General features: G+C 41.7%; 1 protein-coding gene across 1 annotated transcript in view; it reads right to left on the bottom strand.

Annotated features, from left to right (window-relative positions):
- The window catches only part of TAFA4 (TAFA chemokine like family member 4), a 57,409-nt gene extending 31,298 nt beyond the window's left edge, over nt 1-26,111 (bottom strand). Inside the window, exons 1-3 of the mRNA XM_040568964.1 lie at nt 25,836-26,111; nt 19,032-19,168; nt 15,936-16,051 (exon numbers count right to left, since the gene is read on the bottom strand). Of these exons, the coding sequence (XP_040424898.1) occupies nt 15,936-16,051; nt 19,032-19,168; nt 25,836-26,096 (514 nt within the window). The 5' untranslated portion in view covers nt 26,097-26,111. The remainder of the gene's footprint in view (nt 1-15,935; nt 16,052-19,031; nt 19,169-25,835) is intronic.
- Between the last annotated feature and the right edge of the window lie 335 nt (nt 26,112-26,446).

Here is a 26,446-nt window from a genome sequence, read left to right on the forward strand (position 1 = left end):
TCTTCTTTACTTTACATACTTCATACCTGACTCAGCTCCCTTCATCAAATACAAGTATTTTCTCTTAAACTTAGAATCACCTCTAAAGAAAACATGTGATGCGCTTGAAGATGTACCTTGTCATTTTAGCCGCAGCACTAAGTAATCATGAACAATTAAAAAAATAAAAATTATCAAATCTCAATATTTAGTTGCAAGAGACCAGAAGTCAAAGAGTAAGAAAGCTCTTGCTCTCCTGATTGAAGTTCAGTCTCCACCTAGATAAGCAAAAATCTCACCATCATTAATATATTAATTTTTGTGGGCCTTTCTCATCCTACGGAGAACCTTAACTATGCAAATCTCTTTTCTCTTACTGTACAGGCTCTGCACAAAAATAGCTAGAAAATACTGCACTGACACTGAGGTGAACTACCCACACTTTCATCCCAATGGATTGTTAGCCTCAGAGGTGAGCTAGATCCCATTTAAATGCTGGCACACATATTGTTGGTCCAAGCATAAAATCATGACATTTAGTTAAGAAACATGTTATGATATGAAGGTACAGTGCTACACAATATGTTGTTACAAAATTTAAATAACATTTTTAATTTTAAGTAGCCTCAAAAATTCAGATACAGCTTCAAGTAACATGAAGAATGTGGGATTGCTCAAGGTCAAATCTAATTACAAAGCTTGCTAAGATGAAGATCATTTTTTAAGCAGCGGGAAATTAAATTATTTGTCCAAGCTATCTGGCAGTAAATACCTGCCTGTTTTAATTGCTGCTGATATAGCCTAATAAAAATTGGAAGGGAAATATTCCTGCTCAGCATCAGTTCCCTTTCCAGGTAAAGTTCTGCCTGATGGGCAGTGGGCTGGGGTGGGCACTGCTGCAGCCCGACCCACCCCAGCACATCACCAACTCACTGGCCAACTCAGCCCCACTAGAAGTGAGTACAGGAATCTGCATCCTTAGACACTGTGAGACAAGGAAACTGAAAACTGAGCTGTGCTTCTGCTGGATACAGAAAGGCAAATAACAGAACAAGTAAGAAGAAAGTCACATGAAAGCTGGGAGAAGAGAATATGTTCTTACTTGGACAGTCTCACTACTTAGTCGAAAGTGTACATGGATGTGTTCTGCTGCTGCCATCCAGTGGGGAGGTTGAGTAGAAAGCACTTGAGTAAAGATCAATGGCTAACGAGAGCTGTCCGGGTCATGGTCAGGTTGATACTTATGTACACCTCGCTGTCAACATCTTCCAAGACAAAAGTAAGTGGAAACTAAAACAGGTACTGAACGAAAAAACATTGCAACTGTCTGCCCCTTCTGCACAAGGACAAGAGAGGCTGCTCTGGCTCATTCCTGGTGCTGCCTGTGAAGTCACTCCAATGACATGATCTGCTTTGACCCCACAGCTGTTTAGCTGTAATTCTGGGGTGTTCGCTGTTGATTTGGGGGTGGTCCTGTATGGACCCAGGAGTTGGACTCAATGATCCTCGTGGGTCCCTTCCAACTCAGGATATTCTATAAAATGCTGGATCTTAAACAGAGCTTCGTAATATGCAGCATCTCAACTTGTATCTTCACAACTTTGAAGTCTTCAAATTTCATTGCAATTAAAATGGAAGTTTGGCAACTACCCTGCATACACGCATTCAAAATAGACTCCTGACAACTACTGACTGCTAATCCGCTGCAACAGGGATCTAAATAGCTTGCTAAACTTGGCCTTAAAAGCCCACATCAGCCTTGTTTAAATACTTGGGAGCTCAGAGTAGAGATGGTCAGAGCAAAAAGAAGAACTCTGATACTCTGTTATCCTCTTAGCATCCCCTCATAGGTAACAGAGGGAGGGCCTCCGAATTGGTAAATGATAGCATAACATTTTCATTATCAACATCATTACTTGTGGATGATGAAGCAGAGGCAATAACAGCAATTTAAACTCAACTCAAGTTGTTACGGTGCAGTCTAAAGAGCAATTTATGAAGAAGATAAACTTCTGATTTAACAGGACTCTACGGTAAGACATCAATAGGCAAGAACTCCTCCAGCAAATCAAGCAGAATGGGAGGGAAGCAAGGAGAGGTGGGTGGGCTGACTTGGGACTAGGAGAGAGGTAAAAGACAAGTCTTTCCTCAACAGTCCAGCTGCACAATCAGCACTCTGCTTTGTGAGATGCTGCTGAGACTCTTGTTCTTTTATATCTATTTTTTAGATCTTGATAATATTTCTGTAGAATTACTACAAGCTAAATTATCACTGAATCCACAGCATCAAATTCAGACAGACAGCAGTAGTGATGTGGCAGTTAACAAGAATGAGATGAAGCTTTCTTTTTGGTGTACAGGAGACAACTGGTAAACTGTGTCACAATAAACATCTACCAGTACTGGCATTCAACTACACCATCAGCAGAATGGAAGAATCAAAATTTAGATTTCATCTGTTTTAAGCACTGAGGACTTACCCACATAAACCTTGGGATTTATATAGCAGTAGAAAAGACTGTAGAAAGTAGAAAGGTTGTCCTCCATATACAAAAAAGTTAACCTTCCTGGAAAGCAAGCACACAAACAAAACCCCTCCACTTTCCAGCAAGTTCTTGCTGCTATAAATAATATTTTCTTGGAGTCACAAGCAAAACTCAGAGCTGCCCTGTGATTTCTTACTATACATTGCACCAGGCACCAAAGTCAGCTTTCTACAGAAAATCTGCACGTATATCTGCCCTTATTTTCTGCCATATGTTCAGTTCAGCTTTGCCTGAGCAAGACACCAGCTCCAGGAGCCTCTAAGTGCTTAATTTCAGAAGCATTCATTTAAGACAGTTATGTTTCATCAGTAAACAGATGTCCTTGATTTGCTGCTATACCAAAACACAAAAAGCCCATTTACTACTTTTTTTAAAAAAAAAAAATTAAATGTAATATTAAAGCCCTGCTAATTCACATACCCATATAAACATTGCACAGAAAAAAAATACTGCGTAGCATGTAAACATATAACATGAAGAATAATCCCAGCCTTTGCACATATTTACCAGGTTACTGCTTAACCATTTTAAACTCTAATGCTTGTTTGGATACAGGACAGCAGAATTAACTGAAGATGTCAATATATTATTTAATCTTTGATTCTAGTCAAGAGAGTATGTAATCATTAGCACAGACCTATTTATCTTCCTCTCATTTCATCATTCTGTAATTTAAATGTGATTTCTGAATTTCAGTTGGCTTATCAAATGCTCAACAACATCATGAGATCCTGTCTCCACAGAAAATGATTTCTGCCGTTCTTCCTCCTTGAAGACTGTCATGTCCTGTTCGTTCTATCAATCAGCCTGACATTATCTTCCTTTCACAGAGCGGATAGCTTAAGTTATCAGATTTATGCAAAAAATAACAAGTAGCTCTCATTGCCCCAGAGATCACTTTGCAATTGGATGTTGTTCTTTAAACAGGGATGCTCTTATTGAAGCACTGTGTTTATCCTTGTGTATTTCATACTCTCTTTTTATATTCATCAATTCTTTGCTTAATGCTTTATTTACAGTACGCTACATCAGTGACTTTAAAAAAAATACTACTTTCTGATTGAAAATCAATTACAGAAAAAAAGTGCAGAGAAAATGGAAAGACGGGTATTTAAGAAATCCATTAACGCAAAACGGAATTAAGATCTGCAACATACACTTCTGTGCTGGTATAGCTTATCTATTAGTACACAGGCTCTAAACACACCACATCACCCAGACAACTCCAGTGACCGGCATCTTTCTTTCATGCTTCTCACCCTGGGTGGTATGTCCAGTATAGATGGTACAGTCCCAGTGAACAGGGACAGACATGTCACTAGAGTGTCACAGCCACTGCACCCCTCACAGGAGACCTGAGCAGGGCACCACGATGCTTCCTCCTCACTCCTCCTCCTCGAGTCAGCCAGCATTGTGATTCAGCAAGGAGCCATTGTGACATGATTAAAGGGAGTGGTCTTAACATTTCACTGCCAGAGGTCGGGACATGCTGCCTCTCAACACTAGCTACCTTTGTGTTACCTGTGTCTCACGCTGACTTCTGTACAAGATGAGTGTCACCCTGATGGCATGTATTATCGACTGTATTATCACCTCACCTGAGACAGGTCTCCACTTCTCTCCCCCATGGCCACGTGCAAGTGGCAAACCAGTCCTCAGTGGACATGCTAATATAAGAGCAGTAAAATTAGCAATATCTCATTACAGCCATCTGCTGAGGCTGCCACAAAACATCATCTTCCCATTGCCCGTCTCTCAACTGAATTCATTTCAAAACATACAACTTTTCCTTGGTTGAGAAATGACCTTGCTAATACTATTTATTATTTAATGGACCTCAGTCTGAAAGCCTGTGTCATAGTCCATAATAAAATATAGTGAGCAAAACTTAATTGACTGCAAGAATAGAATATTTAGCATTCAATGCAAAATGTTAATAATATTTCAAAAATGCCATTTCTTTGCATGGCCTTTAGACCAACTTAGCTAATGGACTCGGGACTAAGAAGTATTGGAAATAAGTTTGGGAAGGAGCTTACCAGTCGCTTGTCAGCTTTGAAAGGTTTTTGCACAGTGCTGTCCAGCTACAGTGAATGATGGCATTTAAGTACTGTACTCTCATTTGCACAAATACTGGCACAGCCGCCAAGTCCCAGGCAAGGCAATCTAAATATAACCTCTGCCACCGCTCTGCAACTGAGCCCAATTTGTTCCTAGGACCTGGAAATATTCACCGTGCACATGTGTTCCAGCCCCATATCTGTTAAATGGGAGTAATCACACTTCACTTGTAAAGCGCCTGGTGTTCTCCTGACAAACACCTTGTATCGCTTTGATTTCAGCGAGTCTGGCTGCCAGAGCTGAGTTACTCCAGCAAATCGCTGTTTGTTTAGACTGAAGCACTTGAGGCAAAGACCCTTCTCTTTTGTTGAGACTCAACACAGAGAGAATACTGGATCGTCCTTATCCCTCTGGTAAACTGATCATGTTGCAGCCATAGTTTTTCATAATGCTGTTTTGACGCAGTTCTTGCTACAGTCAGAAGAAAAATTGAAATGATTTTGCAGAAAACCCGACTCAGGCCTTGATTCTGATCCAGAATTCAGTTAATCCAAATCCCTTGATACTAGGGAAGGGTCAGAAAAATGCTTTCTGTAGTCACTGTTGGATTAGATTTGTTCCCCCAGAAGAGGACATGTTTTCACAGTAAACTCTCTTTTCTGTCTAGCTTGGCAGAAATTACCATGTGACACAGTCTGGATGTTTCTTGACATTAGCATAGCAGAATTATTTGTCAGTTGTAGACTAATTATCTTGGTTCCTTGTTTGGAGACTGTTGCATCCCTTGCAGTAAATTGCATTTTGCTGACAGCAGCGATTTCACTTCATTTCTAAAGGATGTCAACACAAAGTTGTGGGGTTTTTTGGATATCCAGTTAAAAAAAAAAAAGGCAGGGGGAAGAATAGTGCACCTGTCAGTATTTCCAAATGAAATGCCAGCCTAGCGCTTTTTCCTTTGTTGTTCTGACAAATAAAAATAAATAAAAAAACAAAACACACACACCTAGAGCATAGATCTACCAGCAAAACCCATGAAATCCATTTATGTTGTTCCTTCCCCACTTCTGAAACCTTAGAGATAGCCCAAAATCTGAAAAAAGTAACTCGATACAAGGAAATTAAACTCTATGTTACAAGTGGCAGTCCCCAAAACAGACAGCCTATTTGGACATGCAGTCAAGCAAGTGTCAGTCCTAAAAGGCAACTTCTAGTGCAATCAAATTTCCTTTTTTTCTTTTTTAAGCAAGATGTATTTAGAAGCACTGAAAATAAAAGTATCAGTACAATTTTAATTCTTAAGTGACCCCACAGTACGAACTCCAACAGGGTGCACGTAGACAACAGAGGGGGCCTCTTTCCACGTTCCAACTCTTTTAGATGAGAAATTTCACATGATTTAGGTTTTGGACTTTTGTTTTCTGTTGGAGGAAAACCAGCATCTGCTGAAAGGACTGAAGAGACAGAAATCATTAGCATATACACAACCTGGGCCAGACACTCATACTGCTGGTGTGATTTATGCCAAATGACATAATTTGCACTTTGTTCAAATTATGCTCTGACTTGATTTTCGTACTTACAGTAAATTGAATTTTCTAAGGACAATCTAGGAATACCTAGGAGTACGAACAAACATCAGAGACAATATACAGCCTAAGATCTTCCTGTTTGACTCTCTTAGAAAAGGACATCTCAAAATAGTAAGTCATAAGGAGACAGCCACCATTCCTCTGGGTGACCAGTTATTTATTTTCCCTCATTAAATAATAATAATAATAAAATGTGCCTGCACAATTATTGTTTATTCATGAAAGAATATGGTTCCTTAATTTCCAGTGCTTCGATAGACTTTTTATTATACCACCAGACAATGCAAATGACATCACTGGGGCAGGAAGAGGGAACGTGCCAGAAAGCCTTGATACTTTCAAGTTGTTTGACACATAAGATAGTGTAAAAGAGCCATAAAGATGTCTGTCTAGGGAAAACACATATTTTCCTATTCTTTTTCAAGAGATATTGTCTTTCATTGTGCTGTGCATTGGATCAGGAAGAGCACTGGATCCAACCTGGTACCTCGCAAAGGTCATAGATAGGAACGAGGGACTCGCATGCTGTTCTGTTCCCTTCTGCACTGTTAGTTGCTGAACAACTCTTGTGCTGGACCCAAGCAGGCTAATGCCACCTTAGAGGCCTTGTACTCCCTCATCTTCATGTCCTGTCCAGTGATGATCCAGAGGCAGCGTGAAGGAGGAAGGTCAGCGTGCTCTCTATCCACTTCCATTACTTGCTAATGTAGAGGGACATCTCCCAAGCAAAAAAGGAGCAATAGAAGAAGTGACATACAAAACAGAAGAGATTCTCTACGCTTTTTCACCCAACCTGAAAATAGAATGCATGGGAAAGGCTACCTTGATACATTTAAATTACATTCACTTTTGCTAATCAGGCATCAACAGCCAACATGAAACAAAATCAGCCACAGGCTGATTTGCAAACACCTGTTAACCCTGTAAACACCTGTTAACACAATCACGATCTGTTACATTCCAGTCCTGATGTTCCACCCCAGAAGTATAACACCACGCTAGTTTGCAGCAATTTGTTGCCGTGCAATAAAAAAAAAAAGCACAGTAAAAGAAAGCCATTTATTCTAAAATACTCACTGCATCTTAGGATGCTACTTTAAGGAAACTCAGGGCGTGAAACTAATGGTACAATTTATCAGAAATATGCAAGCAGTAAATAAAAACCCAGAGAAAACCTGCCTCACACTTATCGTTTTTAAGAGATGATGACCAGGTAAGTCAAAATAATAGTGACCGTCACTGGGCCACAAGACATGTGGATGATGTCCATCAGAGAAACAACAGTGGAAATAAAGGGGAAAAAATAAAGGCAGGTCAAACACTAAGTAATAGAAATGTTGATCCTAGATTTTTCTGCTCATAACTTTTGTTATTGGCAAAGTATCATTAAAGATTGCCACCCTGGAAGATAATGGATGTCAGGTGTAGCCTCCACTCCTGTGCTGATGGGTAGCATCTCCAGTCTGATGAGGAGAGATTATCGTGCTGAACCCTACAAGACATCTTTAATCTCCTGATTTAGAATCTATTGTTCTCTACCAGTTGTCACTCTCCTGAAAGAATGAAAGAAAGCTGCCAAAGACTGAAAAACAGACAGCTGCAGCAAAGGGATACTGGCAGCAATTTCAAGGTGCTCCTCCAACAATATCCTTAAATGTTAGTTTAAAAAAATCCATCTGCAGGTTCTTCTGCTGTTAGTTAAACATTTTTGTTTTCCAAGACAAGATGCTTGCCCAACCATGTCCTTGACACCAGCCACATTCACACCATAAACTCCCAAATCAACACCAAGGCAGCTCTCTGGCAAGAGAAACTGCCTGGCGTGAGAACAGAGCTGAGGTCTTCACGTGTCTTTGTGGAGTAGGCACAGGTGGGGCCAAACATGGTAGAGCCAAGCACGACAACTGATTTCCTGCTCTTAAGTGCTTGAATTTTTTTTCAAGCCTGTGCAGTCCTTCTTTTGGGATGAAGCTTTCCAGTAGCACAAAGCCTTACAGTTACATTAAAATTGGAATTTAAGTTTGGGGCAGGCTCTGAGCTGCTATTACAATTAATGTGATTGTAAGACTGTGGCAATGCAACCCATGCAGTAAGCACAGACATGTTGATCAATAGCAGAACAGACCCTAAAGCAATTTCCATCCCTCAAAATGGCAGTGATTTGCAAAACACTAAATGATAAATTCTGTAAGAATGACTGGCTTAAGCGTTAATAAAACCATAACTATAAAGCCTAACTTTTCTGTTGGGACCAAAAACCATATCACATATCTGGAGCAGGCTGGAAACTAAACCACAGAAGAATCACAAACTCCCCCTTCAGTGGGTTCAGGACTTCATCTTAGGCAAGTCTTTCAATCATTTCAAAGCAAATCCTTTACATTTCAATTTACTGCCTTCATCACTCAAGCATCCATCCTCCCAAGGACTCAGCATGCTGACCTCCATGTAAACCCAGAGCACAGCTCCCCAGTAGAACATGTTCCACTTTTCATTGCATCACTTCACTCAAGTAAATACTGAGGGCAAGACGCTTTCCATCCTATTTGTGCATTTCCACTTATCCAGCCACATCTTTCTCCCCACATTAGGGCAAGCATACCCATTTGCAATATGGGTACTGTTTTGTAATACAAGTTCTAAATCAGGAGGAAGTAGATTAAAAGAAAAAAAAGACAGAACAAAGAAAGCTTTCTCGGTTGGAACTTTGGTCAATGGAACATAAAGATCACCATTTATTGCACATACCAGCTGTAATAAAAAATGACGTTGCCAATGCAAGATGAATAAAGTAAAGACAGCATTTTCACAAGCTTTCTCCAATGGCTTTAGAATAGGGTCACCTTGATATTGCTGGAAAGAGCTTGGTTTCAGCCCCCTGCTACACACGTTGATACAATAGACTTGACCATTTTTGCGCTAAATGAGACTGCACCTTTCAAAAATCTCCTTTCTTTTTGTTGTATGACTCCCCCACATGCATACACACCTCTTTTGAACCTGATGAAATATGCTAAACAAAACCTACGCATTCTTCAGTTCATCTGTAATTCTTTCCCCTAACTCCCTGGAATATATAAATCTTTTCATATACAATCATATTCCTCTCAGCTAAAGTGCACATTCATGCAAAACTGTAACAGAAGCTATGTTTTACCCTATAAAAGACTAAATTAACACTGAATTTCTTGTTACTGGTAGCATTTATGTATCCACAGTCTTTGTCAAAAAAAATCTCTCATACATATAACAAGTTCCCACTGTTATTTAAAGTCCCCCGCACCCTTAAAAAAAAATATTGTTCCTTTCCTCTTTTTTCTTCTCAAAAAATAAATATCCCAGCAAACTTCATGCAGCAAACTCTGCTCCATTCTGTCTTAAAGGGATCCTATTGCTCAACTGAATTGCTTTTCCTACCTTATTACTTCAAGAGATTACAGCCATGGCTGTATATTGTAGCTAGCCTATATTTAGAAGCTGGATAATAAAACGCATAAATAACACACTGAATAAAACATTAAGACATAAAAGGAGTTAAACAGAACAAAGGACTAAAGCTTATTGTGCATTAACCACATCTGACCCATTGAAATACAAAGGACTCATAATTCTAATTAGTAAAATGCACAGTTATGACTTAAATCAGGAGACTTAAATCAGCAAGAGCAGTGCCCATCTGCAGCTGTGCGCTGAAGCCCCTTTTGCAGCCTTGCAGAGCCCTCTGGTGGAGCGGGGAGCCGAGCCCTCAGCACCCCAACAGCACCGCTATAATGAATGGTGCCCCAGCCCAAAAATCAGGGGAGAACCAGAAGCCTGTTTTTCCCCTTCTTCCTTGAAAGCAGCAATGTTTCTAACACAACGCTGCATTTTTCAGACACACAGCCTTCACTTAAGCAGATGAAGTCCCCACACCAGCATAAGGGAGACATTTCTCCTCTGACTCTACTAGGGGCAGGATTCTGCCCACAAAGTACTTAAAGATGTGAGCAGCTGCAACTGATGTGGAACAACCTGAAACCTAAAGCACTATCAAGAGGTATTAACAGGTCTGAATTCCAGCTGACAGTAACATTTCACATTCAGAAAAAAAAAAAAAAAAAAGACTCAGAGGGCCCTGCAGACCAAAACAATGTCTGATACATGCCTCAATACATGAATTGCTGTTTTGTGCAGGGATGATCCCAGTATCATTTACGCACACCTGCCACTCAGCCCCCAGGTCTAGTCCAACAGCATCGCTGAATCCTTCGTTTGTCCTTCAGAAGAACTGTGCCGTTCATTTCTTTTTCACCTGGTATCAGCACAGGGTGTGCTCCTGGTAAAGCAGGGAACTGAACAAGTTTTTACCTAACCTTGGCTGCTATTGACTCCTGCTGCCTGACAGAGGGCAACGCAGCATGTACTCTCCCAGTGTGTTAGAGTGGCTTCTAGTTTTGGGAGGGATTCTTCCACTCCTCCAAGGTACTGATTTCTCTGCTGTCTGGGACACAGAAAGGACTTGTTAAACACCTGACTTAACACAACCCTCTGTACTGCCTTCAGCTGGCCTGGTTTGCAGTCCAGCAGCAGCAGACCTTTGCACCAGACCCATGTTCATGCAATACCTGTGACAGGTATTACCATGCCCAGTGACAGGAGGTCTGCTTCTGTGACAAACCAGTGACCTGGATTTTCCCACTGGTAGGCTAGACCGGCACCTCTTCAGAGAGCAGTCAAAGACGGGTGGGAAATCAGAGGCGGACACACTCTAAACAGGCTCTGCCTGCCCTAAGCACTAGCAAGGGCAGAACAGGAGCAGCAGCAAGCAAGGAGAGCCTTTGTCTTTTGCATCAAGGGGCACTGCTGCATTATTCACCCAGATTGCTCCTATGTGAGCTGAGATTTTCCATGCATCTGTCTCACCCTTTTCAAGCAGCAGTTAGAAGAGCACAAGGGAGAATGCTCATAGAAACCCAGAAAATTAGCTCAGGTCCCGGTGCATGCCCTGCACAGCACAGTCTACAAAAGAAGCCCATCTTTCACACATGATGGAAATCGCTGGTCCTCTGAAAACCAGCCAAGACAGCATCCCGGTTGCTGGAGATCACATCCAAGATACCAGGCAGCAAATTAGATTTTCTGCTGCATTTCACTAAGCAAAGAGGTAGAGTTTTCAACAGCTTGGGATGCTGGTAATTCCCTTATGAACCCACTTCCCAATCTCCACGGTCATGCACATTTGACTTGTCATTGGCATTTTTAATAAGACTTCTCCCATTAAACCTCTGATAACCCTGTAAATTACCCATCTGCAGAGCAGCAAGGAATAAACTCTAAGAAAAGTTACTACTCATTCCTCCAGTTGGCAAGACAACCAAGCTGTGTCCCAGTGCATTCAGTGATTTATCCCTATGCTCTGCACCATCCTGCAGCTGGGAGAAGCAAGGAGACCATTAGGGCAGAAGTCCTCACTTGAAATCACACACACACAAAAAAAAAAAGAGAGAATGTGAACCAAGTAAGACAAATTCAGAGACAAATTTGGCCCTACAGGTGTATTTTAAATATATGAATTCCAGACATATTAATAATAGACTCTCCAAAATCTAGACCGTTCAGCAAGCAGAAGGCGGCTGGAAGTATTTCAGGTGAGCACTACCACATAAAAATAAAATGCAGCAGCCTTAAGAAAAACCAAGCTGCACTGGTAATTCATGACAGAAATTGCTCAGCTGGCTGCACCAATTAATGATCTACAAGTCCAGCCCCCAGGTGAAGCGACCTGAGGAAGTTTCTATTCAATGCTTCATCATTTGTGGATCCTGACTTACAACAGCGAGATGGAAACAAATCTTTCCTGGTACTAAATGTACATTGCTTCATTCAGCACAGCATGGAATTGATAGTTACATTGGTATCAGTTAGGAACTCTGGGAGCCTGAAATACTGCCCAATTTTAAATAGCTCTAGTAAGGTTGGTGCTTATGCTTCTCTCTGCTGTTATCAGTGCAAAAGACAAACTCTTCAAAAGGGTACTTCAGAGCAACGAATTCAGACAAATATTCTGAATTGTCTTCTCTACGAAGTTGTACAGGGAGCCTGCTGAAATAATCTGATAACTAGCATCCTCAGTGATCTCACAGTTAAGAGAAGGAACATTTCTCCTCTCCCTCTTGCCTAGTTAACTCTGCTAGTCAAAGCAATTATACCGTTTAAATGAAAAATATGCTGAGACCTCCAAGCTGGACTCAAGATTCCAAACTTCTTCAAAGCAATGGCAGGACTGTCTTGCTAGATTGAACGGTCTCTTTCCCCGCTAAGAGTTATTTGATAACAGTGAATATACTGCAGAACAAAAGAAGGGGTTAGGCCTGTCCTATGCTTTATTACAGTGGTGAGACCTTTTTTGTCAAAGGGATTGCTCAATACCATTGTCTCTCACTTTTCAGCAACAGGATGGCTTCTGGGTCCTTAAAGATCTAACCCCTGTCCCCATCTGAATATTACAGAGACAGCTGTCGAATGCCATTCTTTCAGGTGCCATCTAACAGGACCAAAGTCGATAAGTGTCTTTTCCTGGATTAGGCTCCTTAAAAATCACAGTATTTTGAAAAGAAAAAAAGTCAATCCCCACTTTTCAGCTTCAATTCTATCGTCTGCCTTTGGTTAATAAACTTTCTTAGATGTAACGAGTAAGCATGTTTTCAAAAGAAACTAGTGATGTCAAACACAGATTGAAACACTGATTTTCAGGGTCATACAACACATTCTCAAAAAACAGCTGCTCCTAACGTATCATAAGGTAGGCACCTCATGTCTCATAAACAGCAGGTATTTCCCACCTCAATATAAACCTGCTAGGTTATGGCTGCTTTACCTAAGGGATATAGGACAGTCTTTGCCAAACATAAAGCCTGAATTCATCTCTCTACCATCTAACATGCTCCAAGACATTTTACTTTGAAAAATGTGAAAGCTGTCTATTGACCAGAATTTATGTTTTTAATTTCATTTGCCCTCCGAGAACATGTTAATTTATTTTAACCAGATGAGGCTAATTATTTGCTTTCCATTAAAAGGGCTACACTAACAGAAAAAATATTTGCTTTCCTGATGCAAATCAGGAAGGAGCAAGACATTGCTTTGTTCACTTATCAGATCACATCACAGATCTGATCATACATTAGAAATTCCTCAAAAATTCCCACCTCAAAAATGAGGTGGAAAATGCAGGCCCCTTCAGTAGGGCCCTCCAAATGCTCAATGATGCCATGCACCAGATACGGGGAGCTGGATAATCAAAAATGGGGGTGATTTGCAACTGGCACATGGAATCATAAAGTGGGATGGGGTGACTTCAGTGTACGCATGAGAGAAACTCATGTCCGGGGAAGAATATGACACCATGAGTCTAAAAAGGTACATGAAGGTTCCAGCTTCAATGGAATCTATTTGAAGAAAAGCTCCACAATCTGACCTCGCTATTTAATGAAGAGCAGAACCTTTTTTTAGCCTACCAGAAAAAGCAATGTAAGCAAATGTGCTTAACAGTCGAGCAGCTTGATTGTGTTTTACAATACCTCTTTGATACAGGGAAAAGAATTCTTAGTCTCAGTTAAAAGTATGCAGTCAAGCATTCTGAAATGTTATGTTAAAAGATTGCCATAATTTACTTGACACATAATGAGTATTCATCATATAAGCCCTCAAAAGAAGATCACTGCTGCCTTATTACAGGTATTTCCCTTTGGTACACATGCAAAGTGCATCTTAAAAAGACAAAAATAACATTCCTTCTTACAAGACTCTTCCCTGAATGACAAACGCCGCAGAAGTCTATTCTCCAGGTTCTGCTGAGGTCTGAAGAGTAACTTCAATTGTTTAATCAGCTCTGAAATGCACTGCTAAGCAACAGTTGTTTATAGGAAAGGTCAAGAGGGCCTAATTAACTTGTCATTGTGTGTAGACCCCCTTCCTCAGTGAAGCAATTTAGCCAGTTTCCATAACAGCTACCTGCAAAAAGGTAACGTGGATCATTCCCTCACCCTGTATTCAATTACTTTATAGGCTTTTGCTGAAACTTCTCAGTTATTCTCCTTGACCTGTGACTGCATCTTATGGCAAACACACTTCACTGCATGGAAAACTCATCTAGCAGGGACTGAAAGAAATAGTGCCCAATTATTTTGGCATTTTGTCAGTAACTCTAGCACACTTACTGCTGAATTGTAGTTTTTGGCCAAATCCTCTGCCACTGAAAGGTGACAGACACCCAACAGAAAGCAGTGAGCTGGAATCCACTTTAAACAGCTCAAAACCTAAGGTGTTCAAACAAAACCAGCACGCTTGAACTGCTGATAAACCCTACTCATCCATGCATCAGAGAAAACCCAAGAGAAAACCCAAAAGGCTAAATTTCAATAAATCTTGAATGAAGCAACAGGCTCAGTCTGAATGGGCCATGACAGACGACATGTCAGAGCATGGTAAGAAAGCTCCACAGCACCAGGGAACCCAGAGCACAGAGGTGTGCTATGCAACTCTTACGCACATTGCTGATGTGCTGTGAGCATGTAGATATAGACACAGCAGCCGTATGCAGGTCACATTCAGTTGTGCGTGCCAGGACTGAAAAGATTTTGGCAAGCTCATGAGGATCCTTCAGCTCCTACCTAGACACCCACCAGAAGCAGCCAGGAAAGAGATCAATAGGTTGTCTCATCTGGAGGATGAGCCCTCTAACAAATGCATCCCCACTTCCTAGCACTAAGCTGAAGTGGATGCTAACATTAGACACGGACCCATGAGAATCTGGCTCAGAGCTAAGAACACTATATATGGATTAATGGCCACACACCTCATCTAAGAATGAGACTACAGCACAAATAGGAGCACTTGCAGAAATCCCCAAACCAGCACGACACTAACTACAGTACTGAGAGTCCAGTCTTCTCACCGCTAGGGTGCTGCCAGGTTTTTAACCTCTCCTAAAAGCAGAGCCCACAGGTGGTATTTTGTTAGCTTTACCTCTCTTGCTTCTGGGGTCAAAGGTGATACAGGTTATTAGCACTAATACATCTATATTTCTTTCTGTATTCAAGCTGGGGTCTCTGCATGGTCCTAGCACAGACTCATTGCTAGCAAGTTCCAGTCCAGTATCAATTTATGAAAACAACCCAGCTTGTTCTGAGCTACTTCTGTCATTCTGTCATATACAAGATACTATATCGTGGCTGGTAGATTATCTTACTGGAATAGTGCATTCTCTTAAATGCAATTATCCTTCCGTTTGCCTCACTATGCAGGAAAAAAGTAGCATACCACAAGCTGAACTAAACCGCAGTTCAGTATTTGTGTTACTTAGTGAAAGAAGTGGCTCATGTAGTCTTAGGGCTTTGATCTATTGCTCACCAAAGTCAATGATACCATTGTAAAGTCTCCTGATAACTACTGGATTAAGTAGGGGAAGATAAAGATACATTTCAGAGCAGTACAAAAAAGGGATAAAGCAAGAGGGCACAAAAAATCCAAAACTCCTAGCAGTCATTAAGCTCACTGGACAGATTTTGTGGAGTGATTTCACTACATAAAACTAGCAGAAAACCCCATGAAATTCTACAGTAACTCATTTGGTTGTTGCTGTATTTTTAACCCATTGCACCGATTATAGCATGCTGTCAACAGCCACATCAATTATCCATTGCTAAAGAGAGGGCCCTAACACTCTGCAAGCAGTATTAATTGGTCTCAGTAGCATGCAATGAGTTCAAAAAGCTCCTACCTGTATGTCCCCGGGGATGGTGGCTAGAGGCGGACAACAATTTACAGCAGACCATTAACACATAGACCAGAAAAAGCCAGTCAGATAGAAGCATTGATTTGGCACAGAATCTCATCCTGGAGGCAGAAAAGGAAGCAGATGAGTGAAAGAACAATATGAGTAGGGAATAACATAAAAACAATGCTGGGAAGGAAAAGCTGCAGAGATGCTGAAGAATAACTAATACATCTTATTACAAGGCAACACCAACAAAATCACATTCACAGTTCGGTTGGGATCAATTCTTTTTGAAGCATGTTTTATGGTTAGAAGCAATGCAATGGCTATCACACATCATATTACCCACACGCATTTATAATAACACCATACGAGTGCAGTATATTTTTACAAATCTTGAGGAGTTTTTTAAGATTAAGACCCATCCACACTCAATTTAAAGATACATATTTATAAGGTGCGCTACTATTTTTAAACTGCACCTGCCTCAAAATCATAGAAACATCACAGAAAAGTGTCCTTTTTACTTCATACTTCTCAGGACACATTTGCTAAAGATACCAGCATCTGCTAGCTTTCCTGGAGACCAGTAAGTTTGCTAAGGGTTAAACAGTCATGAAGCCACCAGCTCAATCAAATATGCAAAGACTCACTACCGTACCAGAGCGTTAGAAACTGCATTTCAGAAAACCGTTGTCCTAAAGAAGGCAGATATTGTTAGCCTCATTTATGTGTACGAACTAAGACCACAAATCCTCAGTAATTTTGCTGCAAATACTTACAATTAAATCCCTCAATAGCTTATGCTATGCTATTCATCACATCGAAGGTAATCTGATCATTTTCTTCAACTCAGTTATGATGATTTATTACTCGTGCAATACATAAATGGGCATTATGCACTTGAACCCTTAGATGTAACGTTCCATACTTTCAGCAAATGCTGTAAGCAGGCATACATCAAATTAATTAAAGGCAAATTATAGATTTGCATAAATTGAACTAAATACCGCTATGAAAGCGGTGATGTTAGTCTGTAGTTAATCGGCACGCTGGGATTTGGACAAGCCTATCACAAGCATGCTTATTTGCACCAAACAGTCCTTTGAGAACTTTTCCCTTCAGATTCCAGCTCTGATTCTTCCGTATACTTCCTAAATAATTTATCGGTATATCTTTATGATACCTGAAACTGTTCAGCTAGTCAGATCATTCAAGTGCTGAACAGCCTGACAGATTAAAAAAATTTGAAAATTAAAAAAAATATATATATATCATGCCTTAACTCCACTGTCAAAGGCAGGTGAACCACTTCAGTCCTGTTTTAAATTTGACCACCATCTGCAAGTGAAACCAAAACAGGCCTCACATTTTCTCATCTAAAAGTGCTTGCTTTTTCCCTTTTGCACATCACCAAACAATACTGTTCTCAGCATGTATTAGTGGTAACATTGATAAAGTCCAAACAAATCACTTGTTAATAGCAAAAGTTAGAGGTCAAAAACCCATTGTAAATATATTTTAGCAACAAACATTATTTTGCACTTGTGAAACAAAACCTGAATGAAAAAACCCAGTATCTTCAGCTGTCCTTGTAGACTTCACTCTAACCCACAAAGTTTTTTTTAAAGTTCTGCAAATGTTGTGAAAAAAAATAACACACCATGCCTATAGTTTTAAGAAAAAAATAATTTAAAGAAGCTACATTTTAAGGACTAATTTGGGGAAAATAGACTTTTCCTTTTAAGTAGATGCTCTGTTTTGAGCCCAATATATTGCCACCCTAAACACAAAAGAACAGGTATAGGAAGAAACAAACTGAGATTCTTTAAAAAACAGTGTACGGGAGTCTTCTACAAGCATGAAGTACCCTTTTACAGAGCGCTCCCAGGCTAATTCAGAGCACCTACTCTTCAGCTAATAAACAGGGGCCTAATTCATCTCTTGCACCCAGTGAACCACATAAAGTGGTGCAGTTAACCACATAAAGTGGTGCACGTAAGCCAGTGCAGTTAACGGGACTGAGTCACTGTGAAACCAGCACAAATGTTGTTATTGCTGTTTATCTTAGTCTAAGTCAACAGCCCAATAGGCTTTGAATTTCAGAAGTTAGTCACCCAAATCTTCCCAAGGTAACATCATTTTCTTGAGGAGACAGCTGAATTTAACCTTAATTTTCTTTCTTCCTTCACGAGAATAGTGACACCTTACACCTCATGCACCAGTTACCACTAAATAGGAAGTCATGATTTGCTCATTTTGCAATACTATCCCTCAGTTGCACTAAACACAAATACAGGAATCTGATCCAGGTATCAGTGGACAGCCCAGCTCTGGTGTCACTGTGTAGTAACATAACAAAGACAGTGACCTTCCTTCAGGTGTCCTGAGGCATGAAAGCAGGATTTAATCCTTGGAATTAAATACCAGAGATCAGAAATTCTCAGCATACCATTTTTGGTGTGAGTTGATGAAAGGGACAGGTATTTGGCCCCAAATCATGCACTGGCAGCTCAACAACTCCTATTTCAGCACGTAAGTGAACCCAGGTGCTCCCATCATTCCCAGTACAGGAGCAAGCCTGGTCTCACTGGAAATGTATGCTGACATCATCTCAAAAGTTTTCCAGATTATGAAAATCTGACTCCTTTGAAGCCATGACCCTAATGTCAGATAGGGAATAGGAAACCATGTTTAATCAGGTTAACAAGGTAACCCTAGCCCTTTGTAACTATATTCAAACCCAGGAATAAATACATCACTAGAAAACACAGATACATCCAAAGTGAAAGGCTGCTAAAACCAACCAGTGTCATTAAAATGATATAACACTTGCAGACTTCAGTCTGTATTGCAGGTAGACAGCACACAAGTCTTCAGCCTACTAGTATAAAGAAATACAGGGGGATCTTTAAAAAGACAGAGAGAAAATGAAGTTTGGCAGACAGATGCAACAAGGGGTGCTGGGCCCTTCAGCTTCAGTGGGCTGCCACTCTCAGAAATGTCAAGCCTTCATTCTCTGTTGGATTAAAGTGGATATTGTTGCTAACCAGAACAGCAAATCTTCAGTGCCATTTGAAAGATAAAAAGTGTTCTTACCTTGGGGACTTTGCAAGAATTTTGTTCCAGTCAAACACAATTATTTCAGTGTGTTTTTCATAGTTATTCCAGATTCCCATTTGTGGCTGCAAATAAGCCTTTCTGCATTTCAGAATTTTTTCCTTCACTTTGGGGACCTACAAAGAAAGCCATATTACAATGCAATTAATGTCTAGAATGATGCTGTGAAATAGATCTTCGTTATCAAAATCATTGTTTCACACTGCCATCTACAGTACAATCCAAGGCAAAAGGCAGCAGTCACACTGCTCTTTTCACTTGTTTCCAGGAACCCAGAGAAACAGTGATAAGACAGCTCTGAAATATCACTATATTAACTAAAAGCAGAGTTTACTCCACTGGAAATTACAAACACAACGCACACTGCTTACTGTGTCCTTACAGCCACGTGCCTCCACACAAATGCTGTGGAAACTGTTAGATCTAGAAAAGACACCACCACAGTGCAAACAGATTTCCACATGATTACTTGAAACCTCCGACAAATTGAATGAGAGGTTATTAAAGACAGGGTGAAATCCTTCACTGTCTTCATAAAGATCTGGCCAAGGAATCCAGCTACCTCGGGAGCAGAGGGTCTGTAGGGCTGCATCTGTAGGATTGTGTCTGTGTCATCAATGTATTATGGCTCCCTCTGATGCTTTTGGCTCCCAGCATCACATCTCATGCCAAGCCCACCTGTACCCAGAAGCTACATTTCCAAGTCGCTACGTGGAGACAGTTTTGCAGCAGTACTGACGCACGTTCCACAGAATAATGAGCTCAAACACTCCATTTCATAGGCATTCGAGTCTCTTTGCTTTTATTGTTTATATTTGTTCTCTCACTTCTATCCCTGGGCTCAACTTGACCTTCTGCTATTGAAAACATGACACAGTGCAATTTGTGAGAGTAATAATAATGTGGTCTTCACTGATGGAGGGATCACAATAACCTTTTCTCATCTTCTCCTGCCACTCTTTTCGTTTCACTCTTCCTTTGATCAATTAGAAATTTGCTTTTAAGAAAGTTACACTATCACATTGGAGGGCAAAGCATCTCTGTGGTCATAAAGGCAGGTTAGAAGACACCTTTCAGGAGCTTAGGACAGGAAAGCCCCTGGCTTCACACATACAGTTCCTTTCTGTTCAGGACACCATGAGAAACCAGAGTAATTGATGGAATTAAAGAAGTACCAGGCCAACAATCTATAATTAATCACATTTTACTGTCTTCATTTTCCAATATAGAGTTTCAGAATGAGCCAAAATTGTAACACAGCACTTATAACCAAAACAAAATGTGAATAAAGAGATGTCTTAAGACAAAGCACTACCATCCAATATTAAGCCTCTTACTATTAGCTCTTTTACACGTAATATTAACAAAAAATCACTGTGCCTGAAAAGATTTATAGAGGAAAAAAAAAGCAAACAAGCTTTTCAGTATAGTACCAAATGACTGAAGTGGTTGTGCAGCACATTTTTATCCCTTTCATAATAGGGCAGACAGACAAATATATTCTTACAGTGCTCTTGTAGAAATCAGTATTTCAATAAACTAAATTGGGTTTGGGGGTTTCTTTGTTCCATAGCTTTTATTAGAGAGAAGGACAAAAAAAACTTTAGATGCACCTACAGGTAAACACTAACTTTAGTGTAACCTATTCTGGAAACGCATGTTAAACACTGGTTAAAGACAAAGAAGCATTGATTATTCTAACTCATTCTGATTAAATGGATACAGCATAAAAGCCAGATAATACTGCCACCAGCATATCTTGGGGCTTTCTGATGCCTTGCAGGCAGCAATGTTTCTTAAGAGAATGGGGTTGTTTAAGGGAACTGTAAGGCAAACTGTTACGGTGCAATTCTGAGTCTGAGATACAGCTGTTTCATTTCAATAAAACATGGAGAACAGAACAGAACAGAGAGTCTCGCCTGGTTAATAACAGTGAAAGGAATTCCAGGCTTCTCACAACGAAACCATCTTTTGTGCGTGTTTTGTGACCAGTGGTTTTAATGCCGGCCCCCGCATCGTTTCAGGGCATAGCGCTGCTTTAGAAAGAAGAGCTGCTTATTTGCAGAGTGCACAAACAAGCGAATCACTCCTGACCTGCTGCACCAAGAGCTCTGCTGGGGCAGCGGGGCCTGCGAGGGCAGCAACCCATCCTCCCGCTGGCCACCTGCAGCCAAACCCTGCAAGCAGCTTTAAAACAATAAAGATCAGCATCGCCTCCCAAGAGGCGCCAACACATCTGAAAACAACCCGTGTTTTGTGGATGAAGTCCTTGACCTCAGTGGAGCAGGGTAAATTTACTCAGGAAGGATTTGAACAGAAGTTACCCACGGAAAGCGACCTCAGAAAGAAAGGGGTTGTTTTTATACCGCGAGCTCTAGCCAGGAGACAGTGGAACCCCCACCACCACCATCTCTACCCAAGCTCTAAAAATGAAGGGAAGGAGGAAGGGTGCAAGAAGGGCCCCATGCTCGCAGCATTTACACATGGGCTGGCCATGAACAGCTCCTGCTTTGCACGTCAGTCACTCCAGTCCCTGCTTCAGCTCTCCTGGGTCAGCATTTAGGTCATCTGCACACCCAAACTAAGTTTCTGGGATCTGGTATCCAAAGGAAATTGCAATGGCCATGTATGTTCTGGGACTAAGGGACTGCAGCCTGCCTCTGTGGCCCCACACTCCAGTAAAAGGGGTATAAATAGCATTGTCCTACACCAGAGAAGCATTTCAGGAGCAGCTACAATAAAAGCCTCAAGTTATTTGGAAATCGCATGGGCGCTATATAATTCCTTTGGCAGATGGAATAAGATAGCATTTTAAAGTAGGTACTATTTCCTACCAATATTTACACGTTGTAAAATACTTCTTACAGCTACTTTCTATAAAGGATAAATTACCAAAGCATTTTAAGCCATCTCTTACAATAAGCTATTAAATAATTTAGAGGATCTCCGCCCATTAAATATTTAAAAGGCCTTAATTTCTCCATTCTCAGTAATTCCTCGTTTAAACCAAAGATAGCACATCCCTTAAAAGACTTTTTCTGTAAAATCACAGCTAAGAAGGAAGCAGATGTATGCACCACACATTTCACGGGGCAAGGCACCAGCCACACAGCTTGAACCCCCTGCCATCCCTGTTAAACTCTGGTGTCCTTCAGTTTCTTAGAAGAGAAAAAATAATCCGTTTGTTTAATTTAAAAGCACTGTTGCTTGAGTCGGAGGGGAAATAAAGATGAAATTGAGAGAAAAAAAAAAAAACAGCAAACGCCTCCTTGTCAATTTCCACCTGTCACCATCAGCTCCCTCACACAGAGGGTCGGTTGTGGGGCTAAGCGACTACAGACGGGGTGGGCACTGACCACCCATCTACCCCACAGAAACACTTTGCTCCCCCGGGCCCGGGGGCAGGCGGCTCCCCTCAGGGGAAGTCGGCACCCATGGCGGCTCACGGCCGCCGGATGGCGGCGGGGACATGGCGGCGCCGCCCTGCGCTGAGGGGCCCTGAGGGGCGACGCGGGCGGGCAGCGGCTCTGCCGTGTGGTGCTGCTGCCCTCTGGCGGCCCCTCGGCGGCTCAGCCGGCCCCGGCCTGCCACAGAATCCAGCGGGGAGCTGTGGGGCACGTCCAGTTCTGTCACGACTCAGAAATCTCATTAAAGCCCACCCGGACATCCTGCACCCAGTGCTCCGTGGCAGCCAGCTCGTTGTCCCCCGCTGAGCCCTCCGAGGGATTCCTCCAAGGCTGCTGCAAAGCCTCTCATCTGCAAGCACTCCTTTGTGCAAGAATGAGCTGTCCATGCAAATTAAATTTTGTCATTAATCATACTAGCACGCTGCTGTCACCGCATTCCTCCGGTCACCCTCCCCTCTGGAGCCACGCTGCTGTCCACTGCGTGAGGAGACAGGGGGCCGAGGGCTGCCCCACAGGCTGCTCCTCTCTCCCCTAGGTCCTCTACGAGCCCCCAGAAATTTTTCCACAGGGAAATAATTCTTCAGGTCACAGCCACCAGTGAGTTCGGCTTGATCTGAAGATTTCAAGTGGCAGTAAATTCACCACAGCCCAGTTATTCCAACAGTTAATTAACCTCACTCTAAACACTGCACCTTATTCCTAATCTGAATTTGTACAGCTTCTGCTTCCAGGCACCTGATTTCGTTAGGCCTTTTTTTCCTTCTCCTCTGCTATCAGGTACTGCTGTCCATACACGGCACTTGCAGCCTGAGGTCAAGCCCTCACTGAGCAAACTTCACATAAGTCAGATGGAAGAAGCCTCTCCTTGGAAGTTTTGCACTATTAAAACCATCACGTAGCTCTTCTCTGCATTGCTGCTGATTTCTCAGCGTCAAGTTTTCTGAAGTGAACATAAGAAGGTAAAGTAACCATAGATGGTCCTCATTAATACCACGAACAGAGGTAACAAACTTTCCAGATTATACGTAATGTACCATCCAGCTCCTCTTTCCAGCTGGTGCACCACACGGGGACAAGTCTGGTTCTTAAAGGTCTCAGTTCTGCCCATCCTTACTCACATTAACAGCTACACCAGGCAAACTGACAATGGACACTGACAATGGACACAAAGCTATGCACATAGTAACATGAGATCACTGTCACAGTGCAGGAAAGCAAAACTTTTATTGGGACCAGTTGCTGTATCCTTCACTCCCAGAGACAACATCAACTTTTCTGCTGCATTTTCTTCCCTGCGGGTATCACTGAGGGAGCTCTGATCACATCAAGCTCCTTAGCATAAAGCAAACTGAAGTAAAAAGGCTCTTCAGACAATAAGAACATTAGCTAGTCGAGGGGGCACCAAACTGCAGGTATGCTTACTCACTTTTAAGAAAGCCAGGCATGTAAAATTCCCTGGGAGACAGTGGCAGTTCCCAGCACCTCTCAGACATCATCAGGCTCCTAACAGGCTTCACTTGCAATTTCTGAAGTGCATTTTTATGACATCACATTCCATTTATGACATCAGCCTCTGCTGGTGGCCCCTCAGTCTGTCACCACAAGTCAGCACTTTCCACAGGAATGTTTCAAATCCTGACTTAACAGTAACTGAGGGAGGCAGGGAGGAAAATAAAACAGTACTGTGAGATCTAAAGGAAATAAAACTCATGGTTTCATAAGAAGAGAGTACTGAACTGCTGTTATATCCACATAGCATGAGCTATTGACCCCACCAGCAGTGGGGCCAGCCACACAGACATCCTGTGTGCCATATGTCTAGGTGAGATGTGTCTGTCTTCATCAGCATTTGGAGCTCTCTCCAGGGTACGTGTCTTCACTATCTCCTTTAGAGGTGAGATAAACCTCCCATACGTTGTGGACATGTTAAGAGAACAACATGGGAGGATTGTAAAAACGTGCCAAGGACTCCCTAGTTCTCCATCTCGAAAGGTGTACTCTTCCCCAGTTAATTCTATAGAGTAAGAAGTTGAGTTGTGTGGATCCTCTGCTGGAAAGCATTCTTAGACACATTTTTAAGTCGGAGTTTGTAGTCTTCAAATTTAATCTGGTAGAGCTCAGGCCACACAGAAGCAGTAACAGTAGCACGCAGAATCAGAAAACAAATTCAAGCAAGGGATTGAGGGTGAGAACTAGAGGACTTCTAGAAGCTCTCAAGTTCACAGAGTGTGAGAAGGAGCTTGAAATCACAGCCGCTGCCACCTCTGCTGAGGCAAAACTAGTCAGGTGTCTACTTAGAATCTGATGCAGTGCAAACTACAGGGCCTAGTTCAGGTCTCTTCCAGGCAGGGGAGCAGTAACTTTTTCAAGTACATTAACTTGAGCACCTGTGATCCCCAGAACACAGTTTTCAATTGTATTTACATGGCAAGTATAACTAGCAGACAAGTTATACTGGCATGAATAACTACTCACATGCAGTCGAAAAGTATGCTCTCTGTGTATGAGAAGATCATATAAATGAGATAGAATCTCATTTAGAAATTGAATTTATAGGAAAACCATTTTAGAACCTGCTCTCTCATCTCAAACTGAGCCAACATCTTTCCTTCAGGAAAAATTCTGCCGAGACCAACAGGACTACTCAGAAACTAAAGTACAGCTATTATAGCTGTAAAGCAAAGACAGAATATACTCTTTTCTCCATATAGCATTATTTATTATTCATCACCAGCCTACAAAGAACGCTGCTGCCAAAGTAAACACGTGAAGTAGTAAGTATTTTTATCAAGGTTTCATTTTTAAGGTTGCACAGACTTCCCAACTTGGACAGCAAACACAGGATATCACCTCATTACAGCCCAGAGTTTCAACCCTTTCAACTACATTTATCAGAGAGAATTTTTCATTGTGATTATCCAGGTTCTTTCAGGCCCTCACTGCAGCCTGTGAAACAGCTCAAAATCTTTCCCACCCCCTGGTGTATGGCCTACTTAAGAGATGGGAAGAATTGCAGTTGCTGCGTTCAAGACAGCACAGGAATTGCCTCAACCCTGTTCAAAGAGGAGGCAGTGCCCTGCTCCACTCCCAGCTGACCTCCGAGGAGCAGAGCAGTACTCTTGTAAAGCAGGCAGCACACTGAGAAACAGGTCTTTGAAATAAATCTCTCAGCAGAACATTTCAGACAAAGCAAATATGCATTTTCCCCTACTATAAACTTTGCCTACCAGGTAGCAAAGCAGTAAAGTGGTTGCACAGATTATCTCAAGCAGTAAAGACACTGTTTCGCATACCCTGGATTGATGTAGGAATTTGATTCATTTCTCCCATAGAAGTAAGAGATAACAGATCCGTAGCTACAGAGCAAATCACTCACCATGGACCCAGGTGGGCTGGCTGGTGTTTTCGCGGAGTTCACTTGGACAAGGGATGGAATTGAGAAAGGGACCCCGTGTCCGTTTGTGCCTCTGGATAAGGCACTGGGTCCCAGACCTGCCTGCTTTCTGCCTTGCTGTGCAGCCAGGCCACGGCTCACATGCAAGAAGCAGATGATCATCAGCTGTAACTCACCATTCAAATTAAGAACAAGAGGCAACCCCAAGGAAACTGCATGGCAATTAAAAGATTCAGAAAGCATGATCGGTGAAGAAAATTTGAAGTAGCTGTGTTCGTTTGCTGAAGAAAGTGTTTATTAGAGACATAACAACTGTCTCCTCAAAGAGGTCTGCTTTATAGAAGAGTGTGATTTAAAGAAGTGTTTCTCTGTAGCTATTGCAAATACCATAAAAAATTGTTATCAGTTGCAAAGATAGTTTAGTGTGTGCATGGGGGGAAACTTTCTATCTAAGTGTGGGAAATGAGTGGGACAAGCTGCTCAAAGGATTCAGAGTCGGCTGCACTGGAGTTGTTTTAAATTACCACTTCAACACCTACAGGATTGCCAAAGCTCCCTTCTGCATGCATAGGGTGGGATTACATGATGCTCAG

Source organism: Cygnus olor, chromosome 10 (genome assembly GCF_009769625.2).
Source record: "Cygnus olor isolate bCygOlo1 chromosome 10, bCygOlo1.pri.v2, whole genome shotgun sequence".
NCBI classification, from domain to species: domain Eukaryota; kingdom Metazoa; phylum Chordata; class Aves; order Anseriformes; family Anatidae; genus Cygnus; species Cygnus olor.